The sequence below is a fragment of the Rutilus rutilus genome (genome assembly GCF_951802725.1).
Source record: "Rutilus rutilus genome assembly, chromosome: 17".
Taxonomy (NCBI): Eukaryota; Metazoa; Chordata; class Actinopteri; order Cypriniformes; family Leuciscidae; genus Rutilus; species Rutilus rutilus.
In genome coordinates this window covers 34,626,797-34,648,244 of record NC_140230.1, presented here as the reverse complement: position 1 = coordinate 34,648,244, position 21,448 = coordinate 34,626,797, and the positions used below count along the sequence as shown (strand labels likewise).

Sequence of the window (21,448 nt, the reverse complement as noted above, 5' to 3'; positions counted from 1 at the left end):
TGAACTCACATTCCAGTAATTGAAGTCCAGTAATGCTGATTGAAATTTCTTATATAAAAATTCTATATCACAGTACCGATACATTTTTAAAAACTTTTTCATATGCAGAATATAGTTCTTGAAGTGCTTGAACATATAGCTGATGGAAGTATCTCAGATGTTGACTTTATGTGGAGTGATGATGAGGAAGATGGAGATGTAAGAAAAATATCCGTATTTAAAACTTTATAAAGTAAAATGACTAGCTTCCGGCCAAACGAAACATATGGATTTGACATAAATCTAAAGCCTAACTTGAAAATGAATTATTTTTCTTACACAAACGCATCGCTTCGCTTCAGAAGGCCTTTATTTACCCCCAAGAGCCGCATAGAGCACTTTTATCATGGATGGATGCACTTTTATGGACTTTCAAAACAGAAACAACCATTCACTGCCATTATAAAGCTTGGAAACCTTTTCGTCTGAAAGAAGAACGATGTCATATACACCTAGGATGGCTTGAGGGTGAGTAAATCATGGGCCAATTTAAATTTTTTGGGTGAAGTATCCCTTTATAGGTATAGTACACCCAAAAATGATATTTGTCATCACTTACTCATCCTCATGTTGTTCCAAATCTGTATGAGTTTCTTTATTCTGCTGAACACAAAAGAAGATATTTTGAAGAATGTCGGTAACTAGACAGTTGACAGTATAGCCATTGATTTCCATATTTTTTCCTACTATAGCCTATATTTCCTAATAACTACATATTATATTATTATGATATAATATTATCATTATTAGTAATTATTTTGAAAATTATAATAATATTTATCAGTAATGTATCAATATAGATATTACAGTACAATACCGCATAATTAATTACAGCAAAAGCAGATCAAATGACGAAATACAGTACAAATACAGTAAAGTACTACTTGGTAGTTTACAGTACTGATCTTGTGTACTGTAAAGTGAATTACAGTACAGTTACTGGAAATCGAAATACATGCATCATGCATGGCAACCGTGCTGCCAGTAATGTACTGTAGAAATACAAGAAAATCGTTAACAGAGAAATTGTTTCAAAGATGCACACAGGAAATTACTCTAACGTGAATGCGTTGATTGATTCCTAGGTTTATTTTGTTATGAATAAACAAATGTGCGATCTATAAAGCAAAAACCTTACAATTAAAGTTGAAATGTTGTAATGTTCAAGATTTTGATCTAAAAAAAGAAAGATGCGCAAAAAAAATGACTCTAACATGACCATATTGATTGATTCTAAGATATTTAGTTTGTTACAAACAATGTGCAATCTGTAAAACAAAAACCTCAAAATTATAGTTGAAATGGTATATTGTTGAAAGGTTTTTGACCTTGAGAAAAAGCTTTAAGTATATACTAACAATTTTTATGTTTATTATTTAATTTTATGTTGGTACATTTTTGTGAAGTACACCTGTTTTGACCTGACGTCCATTGAAATGGACAAAAAAAATTACAATTAAAGCCAAACATTTTTTTAATTTTTTTTATTTGGTCTCATTTATAGAAGCCTCATGAGCTGGGAAAATGTACTTTTATATTTTTCAGAAACCTAAAACATAATTCAGGTCTGAAGGGGTTAAAGCCCAGGACCTACACAGCATTGATATGGTAGAGTTAATAAAGATAACTTAAACATATTGTGAATGCACAACTCAAATGCTCATTAGAATAGTTTCAAATGTGCTAGAAAAGACAATGAAGAACTGATGATTTTGGCCCTCAAGCCTTTGATAATTAAATGAGTTAATTTCTCCAGTATTAAGCGGTCATCTGAAACCTGACAGGTTTAGTAAGATAGTTTCCATATGCTGTAAAACCGGTAAACAAGGTGAAGTGTAAATTATGCTTGCATTATAATTTTCTTTCTGTTTGTACTTAAATAGAATTTACAGTATAACTCGCCTCAATTTTGTAATTTTTAAAGCATCCAAAGACAAGAGTCAAAATAACCCTATAATCTACACTCACCTAAAGGATTATTAGGAACACCATACTAATACTGTGTTTGACCCCCTTTCGCCTTCAGAACTGCCTTAATTCTACGTTGCATTGATTCAACAAGGTGCTGAAAACATTCTTTAGAAATGTTGGCCCATATTGATAGGATAGCATCTTGCAGTTGATGGAGATTTGTGGGATGCACATCCACATGTGCGATACAGCATGTTCCCTGAGATTAAATGAACTTCCATAACATGCACAACCATGCATTTCCATCTGAAAGTGATCCAGCAATCAAACTCATATCTGATACTGCATTCAAAACATCTCTATTCTGCTTTTATTTACTTTTAATAAAATAAATGGGAGCTAATTACACTGCTGATGAACTGCATGGTTAATTTTCAGGATAAAGGAAGGATGGATGCTTCCATTGATCTTAATATTGTAAGGCCCGCTATATTGGTCCAATTTCCGGTTCGCCAATACACGGGGAAGGTATCACGTGTTATTGTCCTTTTCTCATGCAAAGTATTGGTTGGTTAAATGCAATACATTAATCATGTATTCTCTCGTTATTTCATCTGACTCCATAAATGAAAGGTTTTAATAATATCTGTGCCTCACTAAGAGTGAGCGAATGTTTGACTATTCCTTTTAACCATTAAATGAACAATGTCAAAATCAGTTAGAATAATCACATGTAACAATTTAATATTTCAGATATCAGAGATCAATTCCACAATCAATTCAAATATCTAGAATATGGTTTATACATTGGTTACACCAAAGAATCTTACCCAGCTTGTACCTGAGATAGAGAGAGAGAAAGGGAGAGAAAGAGAGATAGAGAGAGAGAGAGAGAGAGAGAGAGAGACCACCTATTCCATTCGTGTCCAGCAAAGAAGAGCCCAGAGAGAGCGAGAACACCTTCCTTTATTCTCTCTTGACCAGGTGACATGGGGGATGAAATGGGGGGGGTTGCCTTATCTGGCCTTATCTCTAAACCAGTTTTCTCTAAACTTCTCTAAGCCTTATTTCCTTTTATTTTATCTATCTGGATATGAGATATCTGTACCACTCACTTTGAGACATTTCAAATGACACCAAAAACATAACAGTCAATGTTAAATATTCACATTAAACCATGTTCTTGTGTGAGTTCCTAGTTGTTTTCCGAGAGGAAGTGAGGCCGAATGGGGGAGGTCCATAGACCGGGCCTCGACCAGTATTTTCAGCCTTTCAATATCACTGAATATTACTTGATTTCAGAATTATTCAAACTTTTTTTATTTTATCTCTAAGTTAACTCTAAGTTTATTCTAATGTTGTTTTATTTTATGTGCAAAGAGTTAAAATCTTCACTGCATGTTGTACTATACACTCAACTAAAGGATTATTAGGAACACCTGTTCAATTTCTCCTTAATGCAATTATCTAATCAACCAATCACATGGCAGTAGCTTCAATGCATTTAGGGGTGTGGTCCTGGTCAAGACAATCTCCTGAACTCCAAACTGAATGTCAGAATGGGAAAGAAAGGTGATTTAAGCAATTTTGAGCGTGGCATGGTTGTTGGTGCCAGACGGGCCGGTCTGAGTATTTCACAATCTGCTCAGTTACTGGGATTTTCACGCACAACCATTTCTAGGGTTTACAAAGAATGGTGTGAAAAGGGAAAAACATCCAGTATGCGGCAGTCCTGTGGGCGAAAATGCCTTGTTGATGCTAGAGGTCAGAGGAGAATGGGCCGACTGATTCAAGCTGATAGAAGAGCAACTTTGACTGAAATAACCACTCGTTACAACCGAGGTATGCAGCAAAGCATTTGTGAAGCCACAACACGCACAACCTTGAGGCGGATGGGCTACAACAGCAGAAGACCCCACCGGGTACCACTCATCTCCACTACAAATAGGAAAAAGAGGCTACAATTTGCACGAGCTCACCAAAATTGGACAGTTGAAGACTGGAAAAATGTTCCCTGGTCTGATGAGTCTCGATTTCTGTTGAGACATTCAGATGGTAGAGTCAGAATTTGGCGTAAACAGAATGAGAACATGGATCCATCATGCCTTGTTACCACTGTGCAGGCTGGTGGTGGTGGTGTAATGGTGTGGGGGATGTTTTCTTGGCACACTTTAGGCCCCTTAGTGCCAACTGGGCGTCATTTAAATGCCACGGCCAACCTGAGCATTGTTTCTGACCATGTCCATCCCTTTATGACCACCACGTACCCATCCTCTGATGGCTACTTCCAGCAGGATAATGCACCATGTCACGAAGCTCGAATCATTTCAAATTGGTTTCTTGAACATGACAATGAGTTCACTGTACAAAAATGGCCCCCACAGTCTCCAGATCTCAACCCAATAGAGCATCTTTGGGATGTGTTGGAACGGGAGCTTCGTGCCCTGGATGTGCATCCCACAAATCTCCATCAACTGCAAGATGCTATCCTATCAATATGGGCCAACATTTCTAAAGAATGCTTTCAGCACCTTGTTGAATCAATGCCACGTAGAATTAAGGCAGTTCTGAAGGCGAAAGGGGGTCAAACACAGTATTAGTATGGTGTTCCTAATAATCCTTTAGTGAATTTTGAACTTAACACCTGGACACTGATCCCCTGAAAGTTTCTGCTTGCTAGCCACCACCTGGATGCTCTGCTAGCAGCCTGCTACAGGTAGCCCTGCTTGTTAGCTTGCTGCATCTAGCTTTGCAAGTAGTCACCATCTGCATGATCTATTGCTAGCTTGCTGTTGGAATTACTGCTGCTAGCCTGCTGTCAGTAGTCCTGCTTGCTAGCCGCCTCTGGATGCCCTGCTGCTATCCTGCTACTGGTAGCTCTGCTGCTAGCTTGCTGTTGGTAGCTTTGCTTCATAGCTTGCTGCTGGTAGCTTTGTCCGCTAGCCTTCACCTGGATGCTTTGTTACTAACCTGTTGCCGGTAACTATCGTCTGGATGCCTTGCTGCTAGCTGCCCTTGCTAGCTGCCTTCCGGATGCCTTGTTGCTGGCCCCACTTGCTAGCCACTGCCTGGATGCTCTGCTGTCAGCCCCTCTAGCTAGCCACCACCTGGATGCCCTGCTGCCAGTTTTGTTACTGATAGCCCTACTCCTGGCCTGCTACTGTTAGCCTATTGCTGGCTATCACCTGGAAGCCTCCCTGCTAGCCTCCATTCTATACTCCTGACCTTTTGATTTTAAGCTACTGTTCACCCTGGTTAAGGCTGTCATCAACTAAACCTGGTAATTTGACATTATGCATTTGTTTATACTCTTCATATTTTTACAGTCTAGTCTTATACTAGATGAATTTAATATGCCCAAAATGAGAAGTAGTATACTGATACAGTTAAATGATGGTCATTTCTCAGTTTCATCTACAAGTCATTATGAGATGCACCGCCAGAAAATCAACTTGTGTAACCAAAAAAATTGTTCACAAATTAATAATATCCTGTATCTCCAGAACTTACTGTTGTTAAATGATCATTTCGCTGTCTCAGATGACTCTTTTTCTCAGTTCATAGAGGACAGTGGTAATGATAAATATTACCCAGCTAAACAAAAACTACGTTGTTTGATTATGCTTTTATTGACGTTATCTGGTAATGTTCAGCCCAATCCTGGTCTTCGTAATACTTTGCAATTCTTAGCCTCTCCTTCAGATTTCAAAAGCAGACATGGCCTTGGTTTTATACATTTAAACGTTAGAAGCCTAGTCCCTAAAATGGATATGATTAAGATCTGGGCTAATACAGCCAATGCTGATATTATTATTATCTCTGAAACCTGGCTTAAAAAATCTGTATCTGATGAACTTATTTCTACTGACGGTTTTAAAGTTTATAGAACTGATCGGGTTGGCAAAGGAGGTGGGGTTGCCATATATGTGAAATCTAAGTTTATAAACTCGATAACCCTGTCACTAACTAAAGCAAAACAGTTTGAAATTCTGACCGTTAAAGTGAATATTTCAAAAGATGCTGATATTACAGTAGTTGGGTGCTATAGACCTCCATCTGCTTCAAAGGATGCTTTCCAATCTCTATCCGAAATATTACATGAAATTAATGACTCTGAATTTATTCTCATGGGTGATATGAATTGGGACTGGCTGTCTGGGAATTCTGATTGCTTTAAAGATTTATGTAATGACTTAAATTTAGTGCAACTTATTAAAGACCCAACAAGAATAAATCCCAAAGCAGAAATAAAATCTACTCTCCTAGATCTAATCGTAACAAACTCAGTTCATAAATATACCTCAACTGCCGTATTTTGTAATGACGTCAGTGACCATTGTGCAGTCGCTTGTGTAAGAAATACAAAAATCCCTGAATTAAAACCCCGCATGATCCTAAAAAAACATTTTAAAAGTTTTGAACAACAGGCTTTTCTGCATGATCTGTATCATAGTGGACTCAGCAGGGTGTCCTTGTTTTCAGATGTTGAAATGGCATGGGATTTTTTTTTATTCAAATTTTATTTTCATTGTAAATAAACATGTACCAATCAAAAAGTTCAGGATCAGTGGTAGGGACCATAGATATCATATATAAAGGCTAGATGTCTCGTGCGCACTGCTGGCCAATGGAGGTCGACGTCCGCACGTGGCGGCCATCTTGCTACAGTGTACTCGCTCACTACTTCAATGGTGCATGTACTTTTAAATAACCATAACTTGCTCATTTTTCTACCGATTTTCAAACGGTTTGTTTTGTTATAAACGTCAGAGATGTAGTTATGACACTGCATACATATGAAAAATTATAACATACATGTTCAAGCATTCGGAATTATAGCCACGGTAATAACGTTTGTAAGAAACCAAACCGTTTGTAAATCCGTCAAGATTTCAGCGAGATAAGAGGATTTGTGTGCGTGCTGATCATTCACCTTAATGCACAGAGCACTGTGACAAGATGGCCGAACGATGATGCCGGAAGTGACTGCGCCATAAGACATCTAGCGTTTATATATATCTATGGTAGGGACAATCATTGGTTTTCAGACAGCCTATCAGAACTAATCTGTTTGAGAAATAAAATGTGGGCACAAGCCAGATTTTCCGACTCTTCTGCTGATTGGACTGCATTTAGAACTGTAAGAAACAACTGTACCTTGATGATTAGAAAGTTCAAATCGGAGTTTTCTTTTTTAAGTCAACTACAGAAAACTTAAACAATCCTTTAAAGTTTTGGAAATCATTCAAATCTTTGTCGGGTGCACGTGCAACCTTTAATCTCCCAGAACAGATTCTTACTGGTTCAGATGAAATAAAAGACAAAGCAGTCATGGTCAATCAGTTTAATAAACACTTTATTCATATTTAATCAAACTGTAGATAAATCTCTCCCATGTCCTGTCATGTCAGCATCTGAAAATGTAAATCGGGAATTGTTTAATTTTAAACCGATTTCAGTTTCAGAAGTTCATAAGGCCCTCAGAGACATTGACCACAAAAAGTCAGCAGGTACAGATAATTTGGATCCATTTCTGTTAAAAGTGGCAGCTGATATTTTTGCTGAGCCCATAGCGCATGTTTTTAATTTAAGTCTTCTTTCTAACTCAGTTCCTAAAAGTTGGAAAGCAGCCTATGTTCTCCCTTTACATAAAGGTGAAGACCCATCAGAATTGAATAATTACCATCCAATATCAAAACTTTCTATTTTGTCAAAGATCTTGGAATCATTTGTGAATGTACAGTTAAAACAGTACTTGACCGACAAAAATATTTTAAATAATTTTCAGTCAGGGTTCAGAAGTGGCCATAGCACTATCACTGCTACTACATTAGTGACAAATTATATTATTGGGGCCTTAGATAAGAAGCAACATTCTGCTGCATTATTTGTTGATCTTTCTAAGGCATTTGATTCAGTTGATCGTGGATTGTTATTGACCAAATTACGTTTAGTTGGTTTAAGTGAGAAGGCTGTTGCATGGTTCCAGAATTATTTTGTAGATCGTACTCAATGTGTTTATGCTGAAGGTTATAAATCTGATTTTCTTGAGAGAACTAAAGGTGTCCTTCAAGGATCAATCTTAGGACCCATTCTGTTTTCAATTTTTATAAATGATTTGGATAGAGATGTTTAAGCCAAAGTACATTTATATGCTGATGATACAGTGGTTTATACCCAGGCTTCTACCATTTCAGTAGAAGTGCAGGAACTTCAGACTGCATTTCAGGCATTGCAATATACATTATTGAATTTAAAACTGGTTTTAAATACACAGAAAACAAAGTTTATGGTTTTCTCAAAAGCTCGAGCACAGCTACTTGAAAATTGTGGCCTTTTGTCATTGGATGGGAAACCAATTGAGAGAGTGTCTTCATACAAGTACTTGGGGATATGGATAGATAAGCGTTCCTTTAATGAACATATTACCGTTTTAGTTAAAAAACTTACAGTCAAGCTCGGTTTCTATTACAGAAACAAATCTTGCTTTACTTTTAGTGCTAAGAAGAAACTTGTGGAAGCTACTTTTCTGCCTGTAATTGATTATGGAGATATATTGTACATGCATGCTGCATTTTCAGTCTTGCGTCATGTTGATTCAGTTTACCATGCATCACTACAAATCATTACAAATACAAAGTCCCTTACCCATCACTGCATTCTTTATGATTTAGTTGGTTGGACATCACTTAAAATTCGTAGACAACAGCATTGGTATATCTTTATTTATAAAGCTCTACGTGGCAAATTACCACTGTACCTTTGTAACCTCCTTTCTGTTTGCTCTGGAACCTATCAGCTACGCTCCTCAAAGTGGTTACTTTTTAATGTGCCACGAGTTACAACTGATTTGGGAAAAACAGCTTTTTCTTATTTAGCACCTTGGGGGTGGAATAATCTACAAAAAAAGCTAAAGTGGGAAACCCTTATGTCCATAAATTAATTTAAAACTACTGTACAGAGCGTTGTGATGGAGACATGTTCTTGTTTTTCTTAAGAGTCTCATTGTGTTTTTATATTATTATTTTGACATTTTGTACTTCTTTCATTGTGTTATGTATGTATTTGTTGTGATTTGGCTGCTACCTTGGCCAGGTCTCTCTTGTAAAAGAGATTCTGAATCTCAATGGGACCTCCTGGTTAAATAAAGGTAAATAAAAATATATGTGTGTATGTGTATATATATAAATAAATAAATAATATGGTGCATATATTTAGCAAAACGCTCCTCTCTAGAGTTAATTTTTCAAGCTGACTAACGAGTTTATGGTCACTGGATATGATTTTTCTGAGGTAAATGTGACATTGTTTACAAGCTGTTTTACTAACGTCTTTCCACGGTTGAAACACTGAGCGATTCCATTTGACATGATACGATTTCGATAAGTTGTACTCTATCTTTTAACACACTTTCAGATGCTCATTCATGTTTGTTTCGCATTGTAACTAGTACTATTAAGGCGGAGGAGAAGATCATATGCGCTCTGCGCTGCTGCTTCTGTTGAGCGATCTCACGCCACAGCGCCAAAAAAACTGTATAAATTTATGGTTTTGAATTTTGTAAGCATGCGTAATGGCTTGCTCTAACTGTTGCTGGTCTTCGTCAACAACACGCGCTTTTGCACCCGCTGCTGGTGAGTCGACTAACAGCAGATGGAGAGTATGCTCGGCAATCCACTGCTTTTCCTGCAGTTCCTGGATGTCAATGTTGAATTTACTGTCGAATTTGAACCACTGAATTTGTGGAAGCGAATTTGCAAAGCGAAATAAAATGGACTGAAAACTGCCTGTTGAATATTATAGGTTGTATTTTTAAACAGTTTGAATATTTTGGAAGTGAAATATGAAAGGTGAATATGGATTATTGCATTTTTAATAATGAAAATGTGTTTTGAATTGAAATTCACAGCTTAAATATTCAACCATGTTGAATTTCAGCCCATAAATATGCAAGCCCTAAAAACTACAATGCATTAAAATGCAAGCTTGGTTAATGCAATGCCTATTTTTTTCAAGTAGTGCAAGTGCAGTAGTCGTCTCGAGTCTCTCCTACTCATTTTAACCAGATCATCACCTAAACTAGCTGGAAACGTCTCATGCAGCAGGACTCACTCATGGAGAGCAGAAGCGTCCGTAAAACAAAATGCTCTTGGTTGGATTGTGTCGGATGAAGAATAGGAAAGGGTGGTCTGCGTTGAAGACCTCCGGTTTGATATAACACATAACCCTCGCAACGACGCCAGTGGCTGCAGCCGCTTCGGTTCCTTCCTCGTTGACTTCAACAAAGGCTTTATGGATCACCTTCGACACCACCAGGTCGTTGTTGGAGGACATGCCTGAAAGATTCACCTTTTCCTCATCAAAAACATCCTCCATTCCCATGCTGATCAGAAGACTCTTCATGTCGCAGGTTTCCTCCATCTTGAATCTGGGCAGAGATACTTCAACCTCTTCTTGACCCATGACTTCTGGTTTGGTCCATTCCATGAGCTTCTCGTAGGTCAGTGCCTTTTCAAGCTGGATAATGAGAGAGACATGTCAGATGAATAGTTAAAATAGTCCAAATAAAAAACTGCTCCACAAGTAAACACCTGACTGGTCACGGCTGGCTAATTAAAGGACAAGTTCGGTATTTTACACTTAAAGCCCTGTTTTCAGATCGTTTCTGATGAAATAGAATGGTTAAGATTGAAATTAGGACAGATGCTGCTGGCCCGAGAATTTTCGGTTTCTGTGGTAGCACCCCCCCCACCACCACCTCCACAATGGCTGCATAGGTGCACTGGAACAATCCTTCCTAAAACGCATTAAACTTTCGTTTACAAAGACGTGAAACTCACCGAGTGGTCAGGGGTGTTCACTGATATGCTCACACAAAAATCGCTGCAAAAGATGCTTTCCAACAGGTGTTTTACCATTCGTTGTAAATGGACCTATTTTTCCAAACGCCTCACACCCGTACATTCTTCCGTTGAGAGCTTGAATAATAGACACTCCAGCCCAGTTGGTGGCGGAGTAATACCGTACCTCACAGCACATCCAATACAAGTCAATGGAGCTGGACAAAAACTACAATAAAACCTGTTGGAAAGCATCTTTTGCAGCGATTTTTGTGTGAGCATATCAGTGAGTTTCACATCTTTGTAAACGAAAGTTTAATGCGTTTTAGGAAGGATTGTTCCAGTGCACCTATGCAGCCATTGTGGAGGTGAGGGGGTGCTACCACAGAAACCGAAAATTCTCGGGCCAGCAGCATGTGTCCAAATTTCAATCTTAACCGTTCTATTTCAACAGAAACGATCTGAAAACAGGGCTTTAAGTGTAAAATACCGAACTTGTTCTTTAAGCATTTAAATCACCTTCTGAAGGCCAGTGGTGTCGTCTTCCATCTCGTTAGGAAGGATGATCAACATACTGAGATTCTTCCCGACATACGGCAGCTCCAGAACCTGACTGTTGATCTCTGGGATGAAGGCCAGAGGAAAGTCCTCCTTTTGATGCATCATCTTCACTGGTTTAGTTTGATTCTGCCAAACATTAATGGAAACACATTATAACCTCTCAGATTTCATCATGACTGTTACAAATATTATTAAAATAATATTAAAAAAAGAGCATGAAATCTCACCTTGTTCAGCTTAAACTGCCCATCTCTGGTGGCTTCCTTTGGGAATTTGTCCTTCCAGTTTCCCTTGAAGTAGATGGCGTTCACCAAAACCAGTTTCGTCCTCTTATCGATGGCTCCCTGTGGCATCAAGTCCTTGATCTTGTCTAAAATACAAATGGACATTGTTCACTTTGAGCAGTAATTTGAACTGGTTGGTTTGATATTGTTACTATATATCTCAACTCAAGAACCCATGAAGCCAAACATGGCCCTTGAAAAGACATTTTCGCTGAAACTAAAGTGCTGCAAAAACATGAAATAACTTTTGTAAGAGTGTAGAATAAGTTTCAAATTGTGAATAAGTTTATGCTGGATTTCACCTTGTGTTTTTGTCTCCACCCATTGGTTGATGTTGACACGAGCAGCCTCTGATTGGTTCTTGAAGTCCACCTTCTCCAGTCCGGCTTCATAGTAGCTTTTTGCATCATCAAGGAATTTCTGTAATACAGCAAACCGATTGAGGTGGAAGTGATATCAGAGTTGAGAACATTTCTAGAACCTCCAGTGAATAATCCGAGTCTTACCTCAACAAACTGGTAGGATTGCTCTCCGTAGAGGCGGTTGGCGAGACTCAACGTATACGGGACTCCTGGTTTGTTCAGATCACCCATGAACTTGCTGAAGCTGGAATGAATTTGGTCCTCAGGTTTTTCCTCTGGACATTTCTGTTTGCATCAACAATATCAGATTTAATCAGTTGAATCAGACGAACCCAAAGGATACATGCATCTCTACAGTAAATATAGCTGTTCATGCAACAGAACCTTGACAGAATGTTAGCTAAAGTTCTGAGAACGTTCCCTGTTAACTGGGTTAGTGTTTGATGTAAATATTCATACAAAACCTTGAGTTCAGCAGGAGTCTGAGCATTCTGGGTTTGCTGCATCATTGGTGGTTCATTGTTAAAGCCCAGGACCTACACAACATTGATATGGTAGAGTTAATAAAGATAACTTAAACATATATTGTGAATGCACAACTCAAATGCTCATTAAGATTTAAAACAATCTCATTTCAATATGTCCCCGTAATTGTGTGATAAAAAAAAAAAAAATAAAAATAAAAAAAAAAAAATCGGTGTAATAAGTGTAGATAGTCTTGTTTGACCTTGATCGTTCGTCTTTGGCTCAAAGCCACTTGCTGCGAACTTTTCTTCGCGGAAGCTTCACGTTTATTTCAAGTGATTGAGATAAAATATTTCAACTCAAAACAACATTTTGTGCCCAATTATTTCCCAGACGTAGTTTTGGTATTGAAGTCAAAGTTAACTTGCCTTGCGTTCGCTATAAACAGTGGGTGATGGTCACACAAGACGACTCGGCAGATTTGAAGTGTTTCTCCCATATTGTAGTGAGCATCCTCGATTAAGTTTCACTCAGGAATTTTGTAAATGCCAAAATATGACCACACCTCAGATTTGGTCCTTTTAAAAGGGAAAAAAATCTCCCGAGGACGGTCTGCCTTCCGCCATTCCTTCTCGAAAAAAATAAAAATAAAATAACATTGTGCGCTGCGTCAGACTGTTGCTGGCTGGACAGGATTTACAGTGAGTTATTAAAATCACGATAATCAAACACGGTTTTAATGATAATTTAAATTTGAACGATAATACTGTGATGAACGCTGGGGATTTGTCTTTCTGGTTTGGTTCGGCCCATCTGAAACTTTCTGTAGCACATTTCATTGATGGCCTGAAGGAAGAGATAATTGATCTCACCTGGAGTGAGGAGATTTAAGGAGAGTGAGAGAAGCGGAGAGTGACGGCCCATTCACACCGGACGCCGAAGCGACGCCGAAGCGGCGCGGAACGGAGGCCGCTTCCTTTCGGCGCCCATGTTAACCTATGGTGTCGTTCACACCAGACGCGGTGCGCCGCGGCTCGTCGCGGCCGGCCCGCGCCGTGAAGCGCCAGTTTCGGCGTCTGGTCTATTTTTTTCGCGAGCCGCGAGTGATCCGCGTCCATTCCGGCAGGAAGTCACACCAAGAAACACGAGACATCCGGTCAATTGTCAAAATATAAGCAATTTTCAAATTAAAATACCGCGAGTATTAACAAAAAGTATTAATACAAGAAGTGTACAAACTTCTTGGTTACAGAAACATGATGTATTCATTTTATGAGGTTACTTACTTACCCATGATGTAAAAAAATAGCTCTGAATAAACAACAACTGAGCAGAAGCTTGTAGACCGCCGCGGAGAATACGCGTCTAGTGTGAACAGGCAGGCGCCGGACCGCGCGTGATTTTCCGTTCCGCGTCGCTTCGGCGTCCTGTGTGGTTCACACAGGACGCCGAAGCGACGCGGAACGGAAAATCACGCGCGGTCCGGCGCCTGCCTGTTCACACTAGACGCGTATTCTCCGCGGCGCTTCTGCTCAGTTGTTGTTTATTCAGAGCTATTTTTTTACATCATGGGTAAGTAAATAACCTCATAAAATGAATACACCATGTTTCTGTAACCAAGAAGTTTGTACACTTCTTGTATTAATACTTTTTGTTAATACTCGCGGTATTTTAATTTGAAAATTGCTTATATTTTGACAATTGACCGGATGTCTCGTGTTTCTTGGTGTGACTTCCTGCCGGAATGGACGCGGATCACTCGCGGCTCGCGGAAAAATAGACCAGACGCCGAAACTGGCGCTTCACGGCGCGGGCCGGCCGCGACGCGCCGCGGCGCACCGCGTCTGGTGTGAACGACACCATAGGTTAACATGGGCGCCGAAAGGAAGCGGCCTCCGTTCCGCGCCGCTTCGGCGTCCGGTGTGAATGGGCCGTAACCCCTGGTTCACACCGGACGCCGAAGCGACGCGGAACGGAAAATCACGCGCGGTCCGGCGCCTGCCTGTTCACACTAGACGCGTATTCTCCGCGGCGGTCGACAAGCGCTTCTGCTCAGTTGTTGTTTATTCAGAGCTATTTTTTTTACATCATGGGTAAGTAAATAACCTCATAAAATGAATACACCATGTTTCTGTAACCAAGAAGTTTGTACACTTCTTGTATCAATACTTTTTGTTAATACTCGCGGTATTTTAATTTGAAAATTGCTTATATTTTGACAATTGACCGGATGTCTCGTGTTTCTTGGTGTGACTTCCTGCCGGAATGGACGCGAATCACTCGCGGCTCGCGCAAAAAATAGACCAGACGCCGAAACTGGCGTGCCGCGGCGCTCCGCGTCTGGTGTGAACGACACCATAGGTTAACATGGGCGCCGAAAGGAAGCGGCCTCCGTTCCGCGCCGCTTCGGCGTCCGGTGTGAATGGGCCGTAACCCCTGGTTCACACAGGACGCCGAAGCGACGCGGAACGGAAAATCACGCGCGGTCCGGCGCCTGCCTGTTCACACTAGACGCATATTCTCCGCGGCGGTCTACAAGCTTCTGCTCAGTTGTTGTTTATTCAGAGCTATTTTTTTACATCATGGGTAAGTAAGTAACCTCATAAAATGAATACATCATGTTTCTGTAACCAAGAAGTTTGTACACTTCTTGTATTAATACTTTTTGTTAATACTCGCGGTATTTTAATTTGAAAATTGCTTATATTTTGACAATTGACCGGATGTCTCGTGTTTCTTGGTGTGACTTCCTGCCGGAATGGACGCGGATCACTCGCGGCTCGCGAAAAAAATAGACCAGACGCCGAAACTGGCGCTTCATGGCGCGGGCCGGCCGCGACGCGCCGCGGCGCACTGCGTCTGGTGTGAACGACACCATAGGTTAACATGGGCGCCGAAAGGAAGCGGCCTCCGTTCCGCGCCGCTTCGGCGTCGCTTCGGCGTCCGGTGTGAATGGGCCGTAAGGCAGACGGGACTGGCTTGTCGCACTCGGGAAAGAAATGGGGACGTTTTGTGTTGCTCGAGACCGTTAGGGTTTGTTCGGCAACAAAGATAGCTAGACCGACCTGTGTAGTTAGATAATAGTGGGGCTGCTGTGTGTGCAGGAGCGCTGGCCACATGTTCCAGGAACGGTTAAGAGCCGTGCTGCCCAAAGAGACCTCGTAAAGCCCAAAGACACTTTATAAGTTCTAAAGAGAGCTGTGACGGCCAAAGAGGACTAATTCCAGTCAGAACCAGTGATTAATTGCCGTGACTGTGGGGACGGGAACAACGCTCAGGAGAGCGCGTGCTGTTGTGGACTGCCTGGCACGGCTGATTCCTTTCCCTAGACCCCGGGTCGGGGTCTTGTGTCATGGAAACGGGGAAGTGTTTTATATTTTAATTACTATTGTGAGTGTGTATGAGTGAGTGTGTATGAGTGAGTGTATGTTGTATTTTAACAATTTGAAGTTTACGGCCATTATAATTCGTGTATGCTGGACTAGGGACGTGCTGATTTTCCACTTAAAAACCTGATTGCTGTGTGATCACGAATTATATTGTGCTGTGCTGGTCTGAGGTTAACCACTAGAGTGCAGTGGAGTGACGTGTTTGGAGTTTCACTTGTGTATCGCCGTTTGTCCTAGTGAGCGTACTGAGTTGATGTTTGATGAACTAAATGCTGTTTCACGTAATGACTACTTTTCTAAACTGAACATTGTCAATAAAGTAATATTTTCCATTAAAGCTTGCGGTGTGGTGTACCCTCTGTCCTCCATTAAAATCTAATTAAACCTCTTAAAAGAAACCCCAGCTAAGAGGTTTATTACAATAACCGTCAGTACATTTTATCGTGGTTTATAGTGAAACCGGTAATCGTCCCATCCCTACATTACATATAGCCTATAACACGCTCTCACACGTTTATTTTGTAGCATTTTTGGAAGGAGTAAAATTTACATATATGGTTTCAACAACCAGATGCATTTAGCCTACACTTGTTCAGTTTCGTCTGGGATGCGGCCCAGATCTCCTCCTGAAGTGGTTTGAGCGATCGGATTCAAATCCGTCTCGAATGCGTTTCGGAGGGCATGTACACCTGGTCTTTTCACGATCGGATAGCTATCCGATCACAGAAAACGCATGAAGTGGCCAAGTGTAAACAGCCCCTATTTCTGAGCTGAGCCGGTGATTGTCTGAACTGAAAAAAAATTTACTGTAAAGGCGATGAAGAGACAAAAAAAAAAAAAAAAATCACCTCATTTTTTCAAAAACCAAACAATTAGTATTATTATTATTATTTGCACATAGGTTCTTTGCTTTTTTGTTCATAATGATAGACTTTGTATGCTGAGATAAGCAAATGTTTAAATAAAACATACTTTGCTGATGACATGAAGCTTTGGTGGGTGATTGGCATACTAGTCAAATAACAGTCTGATCATGCATTGCTAGTGGTGATCAGGTAGGCCTTTGTTTACCTTTGTTCATTGTTGTTTATCCATGATTTCAAATAACAATCCCCCAATGGCTTTTTAATGCAAATCATTAGCCCAAATTATGCAAAGTTACTACTTGAGCACTAGTTAAAGCCCAAATTACGCAAATAACGAATTGAGTTTAAATAATTTGCTGACAGCTTGGTTCTTTTTTAATTCAAAGCATTATTTATTTTATAAAAGGTATTTGTAAAGGTAAAAATGCACTTGAAAAAAATCGATTTAAGGGGGAAAATATTGTCCCTTACTGAAAAAGGTGTGAGTGAAGAGTGGGGGTATGCAGAAGGATATTAAAGCCTCTTGGGGTACAACTGTAAAAAGCTTGAGAACCACTGGGACTGGGTTAAGGAATAGAACAAAATAAACATCAAAGCACAATACACATACCAAGGGCAGAAAGTAGGCCTAATACTCCCATGGTTACCAGACTATTGAAACTGGCTGAATATGACAGCCCCACCTAAGATATTTTTCACCAGCCGCCACTGCTAATTACTGTTTTTGCAATTGGAATCCCCTACTTTACTCGTTACTTGAAAAAAGTAATCGAATTACAGTAACGCGTTACTTCTAATGCGTTACTGCCCATCAGTGCCTGGAAGTTGAGGGGAAAGAGTGGAAGCTGGAGGAGCTGAACATACAGCGCCAGCAGAGGGTGGGGCATTAAACAAACAAAAAATACAGATTACAGATACCCATGTAAGATATACAGTAGGTGGCGATTATACTCCTATTGAGTGAGTGGCCATTAACAAGAGGAAGAAGAAGAAAAAGAAGGGTAGAAAAAATGCCTTTTATATATAAATTATGACAATTTTTTTGTATGTAAAAATCCTATTAACAACATAAGTGCACCCCAGCAAACATTATAAAACAATAAAACAAAACAGTTCATGACCCCTTTAAAACCTGGAATGCATGCAAAGGCTTGCGTCACTCTCTCGTCACTCTCTTTTAAAAGTATATTTTGTGAGATCACCTTAATCATCTGATCTGCTGTGTTTCCTCTTGCACCGAGCGACACCATGGCCAGAGCCGAGGAGATGCTGACAGGAGAGTAGAACACATTTCCTGATGCATTTCCTCCGCTGATCTTCTTGAACAGGTTGAGGGAGAACTGTGTGTTTGCTGCAGTCAAAGGCTCCATTTTCACAAGCTAGAAGGTAAAAGCAAAATATTAAGTGAAAGCAAAAATAAATCCATGCATTATCTTTCATATGACAGTACAGTACTAGAACAGCAGTTTTTGCATCATTTTCATCATTACACATACAGAACTGTAATGTAAAAAATCTGTTCTATTCAAGCACTACCTAGAGGTTTTTTAGCTGGAACGATGAAGTTTCCCCAGAGGTGAAAGTATGATCTGCTGAGTCACATGTTTCATTCTTATAAACATTGCCTCGCCCTGAAGAGCCCATCCTCTAACCAGGGGTGCCCAATCCTACTTCTGCCAATCGACTGTCCTGCACAGTTCATCTCCAACCCTAATCAAACACACCTGCCTTTAATTTTCAAGTGATCCTGAAGACCTTAATTGGTTGCTTCAGGTGTGTTTGATTAGGGTTGGAGATGAACTGTGCAGGACAGTCGATCGGCAGGAGCAGGATTGGGCACCCCTGCTCTAAACTAATCCAGCCCTTCTGTAAAACGTCTCGGGTTACTCAACCATGGGAGGAGGGAATGAGAGGAGATGTGTGTGTGATGTCCGCGTTTCCATTAGTGATGGCCAGATCGAGGCCTCGTGAAGCAATGAAACAGTTGAACCAAATGTGCCATATTGTTTCGAGGCTTCGAATCAATCCGACACCCGTCTCCACGGTGACACCTAGTGGTCACTTGCAGGTGTTGATCTGAAACAACCTTGACGAGCCATTAAAAAAAATTGTTGTTTTTTTATTATTATAATTTTCTAATATGTGAAGATTGTAACCTATAGGCTCCTCACTGTGCATAATGTTATTTTGGTCTTGCAAAATGAATATTAATAAAAGAAATCAAGCCACAATGTCTCACTTTTTTTAGAGATTTTTATTCAAAAATATTAATTTCTCTGCTGTGGAAGGCCTCATTATACTTCTGCGTCGGACCTACGCCGGAGCCTATACGCCGTAGGCAACGTGTTGGTTTTAATTTATACTTCTGTGTTGTTGTCCGCGTTGACGCGTACCTAGGGAGCGTGTGAAACCCCGAGGGAGGGGTTCTGGCAGACCAATCACAGCGCTTGTGTCCGCGTAGAATTGACGCGTTGTTACATTTTTGGAGAGGTGCACGTCAGGGTACGCCGTAGGGTACGCGCGCTACACACAGCCTACGACGTAGCTACGGCGGCAGTTCGACGCAGAAGCATAAAACAGGCTTCTAGACTACTTCTTTTTTTACAGATAATTTCTCCAGCCTTTGAAAAAATCCTCTCACAAGGGACACTTGTTGCTGGCATGCAAAGATATATATATATATAAAACAGTTTTGAATAAAATAAAATAAAATACAGTATAAATAGTCGGATGAACAGTGGCACAGTGCTCATTCAGTAAATGCACAGCTAAACAGAAGTGTTTTGAGTCTGGATTAGTATGCACTGTATTTGAAACACAGTTGGCGAAAAGTCCCCGGATGACCTACTACTACTTCCAAGGTTCTGAAGTGCGCATTCGATGGACACTTTACTATCCCATGAGGCCACGGGAGAGGACTTATGAATGGCAGTGAAGCGACGCAACTGACTCTGGTTGGTCACGTGACAGTAACAACATGGTGGATAGGTTATCTAAATATAATATTAACAAACAACATGATTAATTAACCTTGAGAGCTGTAATAGTAAAAACGTGGTTAACGTTTACGATAGAGTCCCACATGTAATACTCAGCTGTGGGCGTTTACACTGAAGTCTCACAAGATACAGTATGTGGCGATAATACTCCTATTGAGTGAGCGGCCATTAACAAGAGGAAGAAGAAAAAGAAAAAGAAGTGTAGAAAAAATGCCTTTTATATATAAATGATGACAATTTTTTTTTAAGTAAAAATCCTATTAACATCATAAGTGCACCCCAGCAAACATTATAAAACAATAAAAGGCTTGCATCACTTCCTGGTCCCTCTGTCTCAGTCTACTCTCTCGTCACCCACTTTTAAAAGTATATTGTGTGAGATCACCTTAATCATCTGATCTGCTGTGTTTCCTCTTGCACCGAGCGACACCATGGCCAGAGCCGAGGAGATGCTGACAGGAGAGAAGAACACATTTCCTGATGCGTTTCCTCCGCTGATCTTCTTGAACAGGTTGAGGGAGAACTGTGTGTTTGCTGCAGTCAAAGGCTCCATTTTCATAAGCTAGAAAGTAAGAGAGAGAGAGATGATCAGCATAACAATGTGAAAATCCCAAACAGAGCATTGCTCAGTTCAGTTGTCCTTTCCTATGTAAACAACATCACATGCTTGTCTAAGAAAAACAAAAATCAATGCATTATCTTTCATATGACAGTACAGTACTAGAATAGTAGTTTCTGCATCATTTTCATCATTACACGTACAGAAGTTCAATGCACAAAATCTGTTCTATTCAAGCACTACCTAGATTTTTTTTAGCAGGAACGATGAAGTTTCCCCAGAGGTGAAAGAATGATTTGCTGAGTCACAAGTTTCGTTCTTATAAACGTTGTGTCTCCCTGAAGAGGCCATTCTCTAAACCAAATCCATCTCAAACGTCTCGGTTTGAGAGGAGGGAATGAGAGGAGATGTGTGTGACGTCACTGTCGGCCGGAGTGACTGCGGTTACGCCCACTGAGTGGCAAAAGACTAAGTAGCATTGGTTTTCAGCGTGAATGCCGCGAAAAACACACAACACATCTCAAATGGGAAAGAGCTTTGAGATTGACTGTACAAATAGATTTGACAAAGAAATCTGAGATGTATTTATACAGACTGTCGAAAGCTACAGCAAAGAGAAGCAAATGAATCGCTGCAATTCACAGAAATAGCGACTCCAGGCAGAGAAACGTGGATTTGCAGTTGTCATTTTGTGTCAATATGTTGACTTTTGGGGTAAAATCATACCCTATGTATTGTTATATTGTATTGACAAATCATCAATTAAATATTTACCATCTTATATTTTGCATAATTTGATGTTTTTAAATAAACACTGCAAACAATAAGTTTTAGGGCTGGACGATATGACGATATAATATTGATATGTGATCACCCGGATTTAGACCTTCCTATGTTGTCTTTATATAAAGCGTTCACAGGCAAATTTGCTTTTTATATTTTCCTGGCGTCGAAATCTGCAGTAGCAGTTTTAACATTAAGTGGCATGGCATCTGACGCACAGAAGCCAACAGGCTTGTTTGAGATGCGCTTTGCCTCGGCTGAAATGTATGCGAGAGTAGGCGGCTGCAGTGAGAGGAGGAGCAGAGACTGTCTAATAAGGGGAGAACTTCCACTCTCAGTAAACTTCCGGCTTCTGAACTGTTTGCAGTTCCACTCTAGTTCCATATGAGG

General features: G+C 40.2%; 2 protein-coding genes across 3 annotated transcripts in view; both read right to left on the bottom strand.

The window, feature by feature from the left end:
* Positions 1-21,448, bottom strand: part of LOC311275950 (leukocyte elastase inhibitor-like) — a 73,963-nt gene that overhangs the window by 36,473 nt on the left and 16,042 nt on the right. Inside the window, exon 1 of one of the 2 annotated variants that reach the window (XM_084385315.1) lies at positions 20,519-20,651. The exons of the other annotated variant lie outside the window; for it this stretch is intronic. The gene's annotated coding sequence lies outside the window, so the exon portion shown is untranslated. Of the gene's footprint in view, positions 1-20,518; positions 20,652-21,448 lie in introns of those variants that run through there. 2 annotated transcript variants of the gene reach the window in all.
* On the bottom strand, positions 7,338-20,656 carry LOC311275953 (leukocyte elastase inhibitor-like). Its single transcript, XM_084385323.1, has 8 exons — positions 20,519-20,656; positions 17,920-18,096; positions 12,462-12,533; positions 12,142-12,282; positions 11,938-12,055; positions 11,579-11,721; positions 11,310-11,477; positions 7,338-10,467 (listed from the first exon to the last, which is right to left on the bottom strand). The coding sequence occupies exons 2-8, from the start codon at positions 18,085-18,087 to the stop codon at positions 10,063-10,065; spliced, it is 1,215 nt and encodes a 404-aa protein (XP_084241449.1). The 5' UTR covers positions 18,088-18,096; positions 20,519-20,656; the 3' UTR covers positions 7,338-10,062.

What these genes read in the sequence shown, in the direction of transcription:
- LOC311275953 (XM_084385323.1), bottom strand. Translation starts at nt 18,087, where the DNA reads ATGGAGCCTTTGACTGCAGCAAACACACAGTTCTCCCTCAACCTGTTC. An exon ending in GGCAGTTTAAGCTGAACAAG is followed by an intron (nt 11,478 to 11,578) that starts GTGAGATTTCAT and finishes AATGTTTGGCAG; the next exon opens with AATCAAACTAAACCAGTGAA. An exon ending in ACACCACTGGCCTTCAGAAG is followed by an intron (nt 10,468 to 11,309) that starts GTGATTTAAATG and finishes CTCATTATCCAG; the next exon opens with CTTGAAAAGGCACTGACCTA.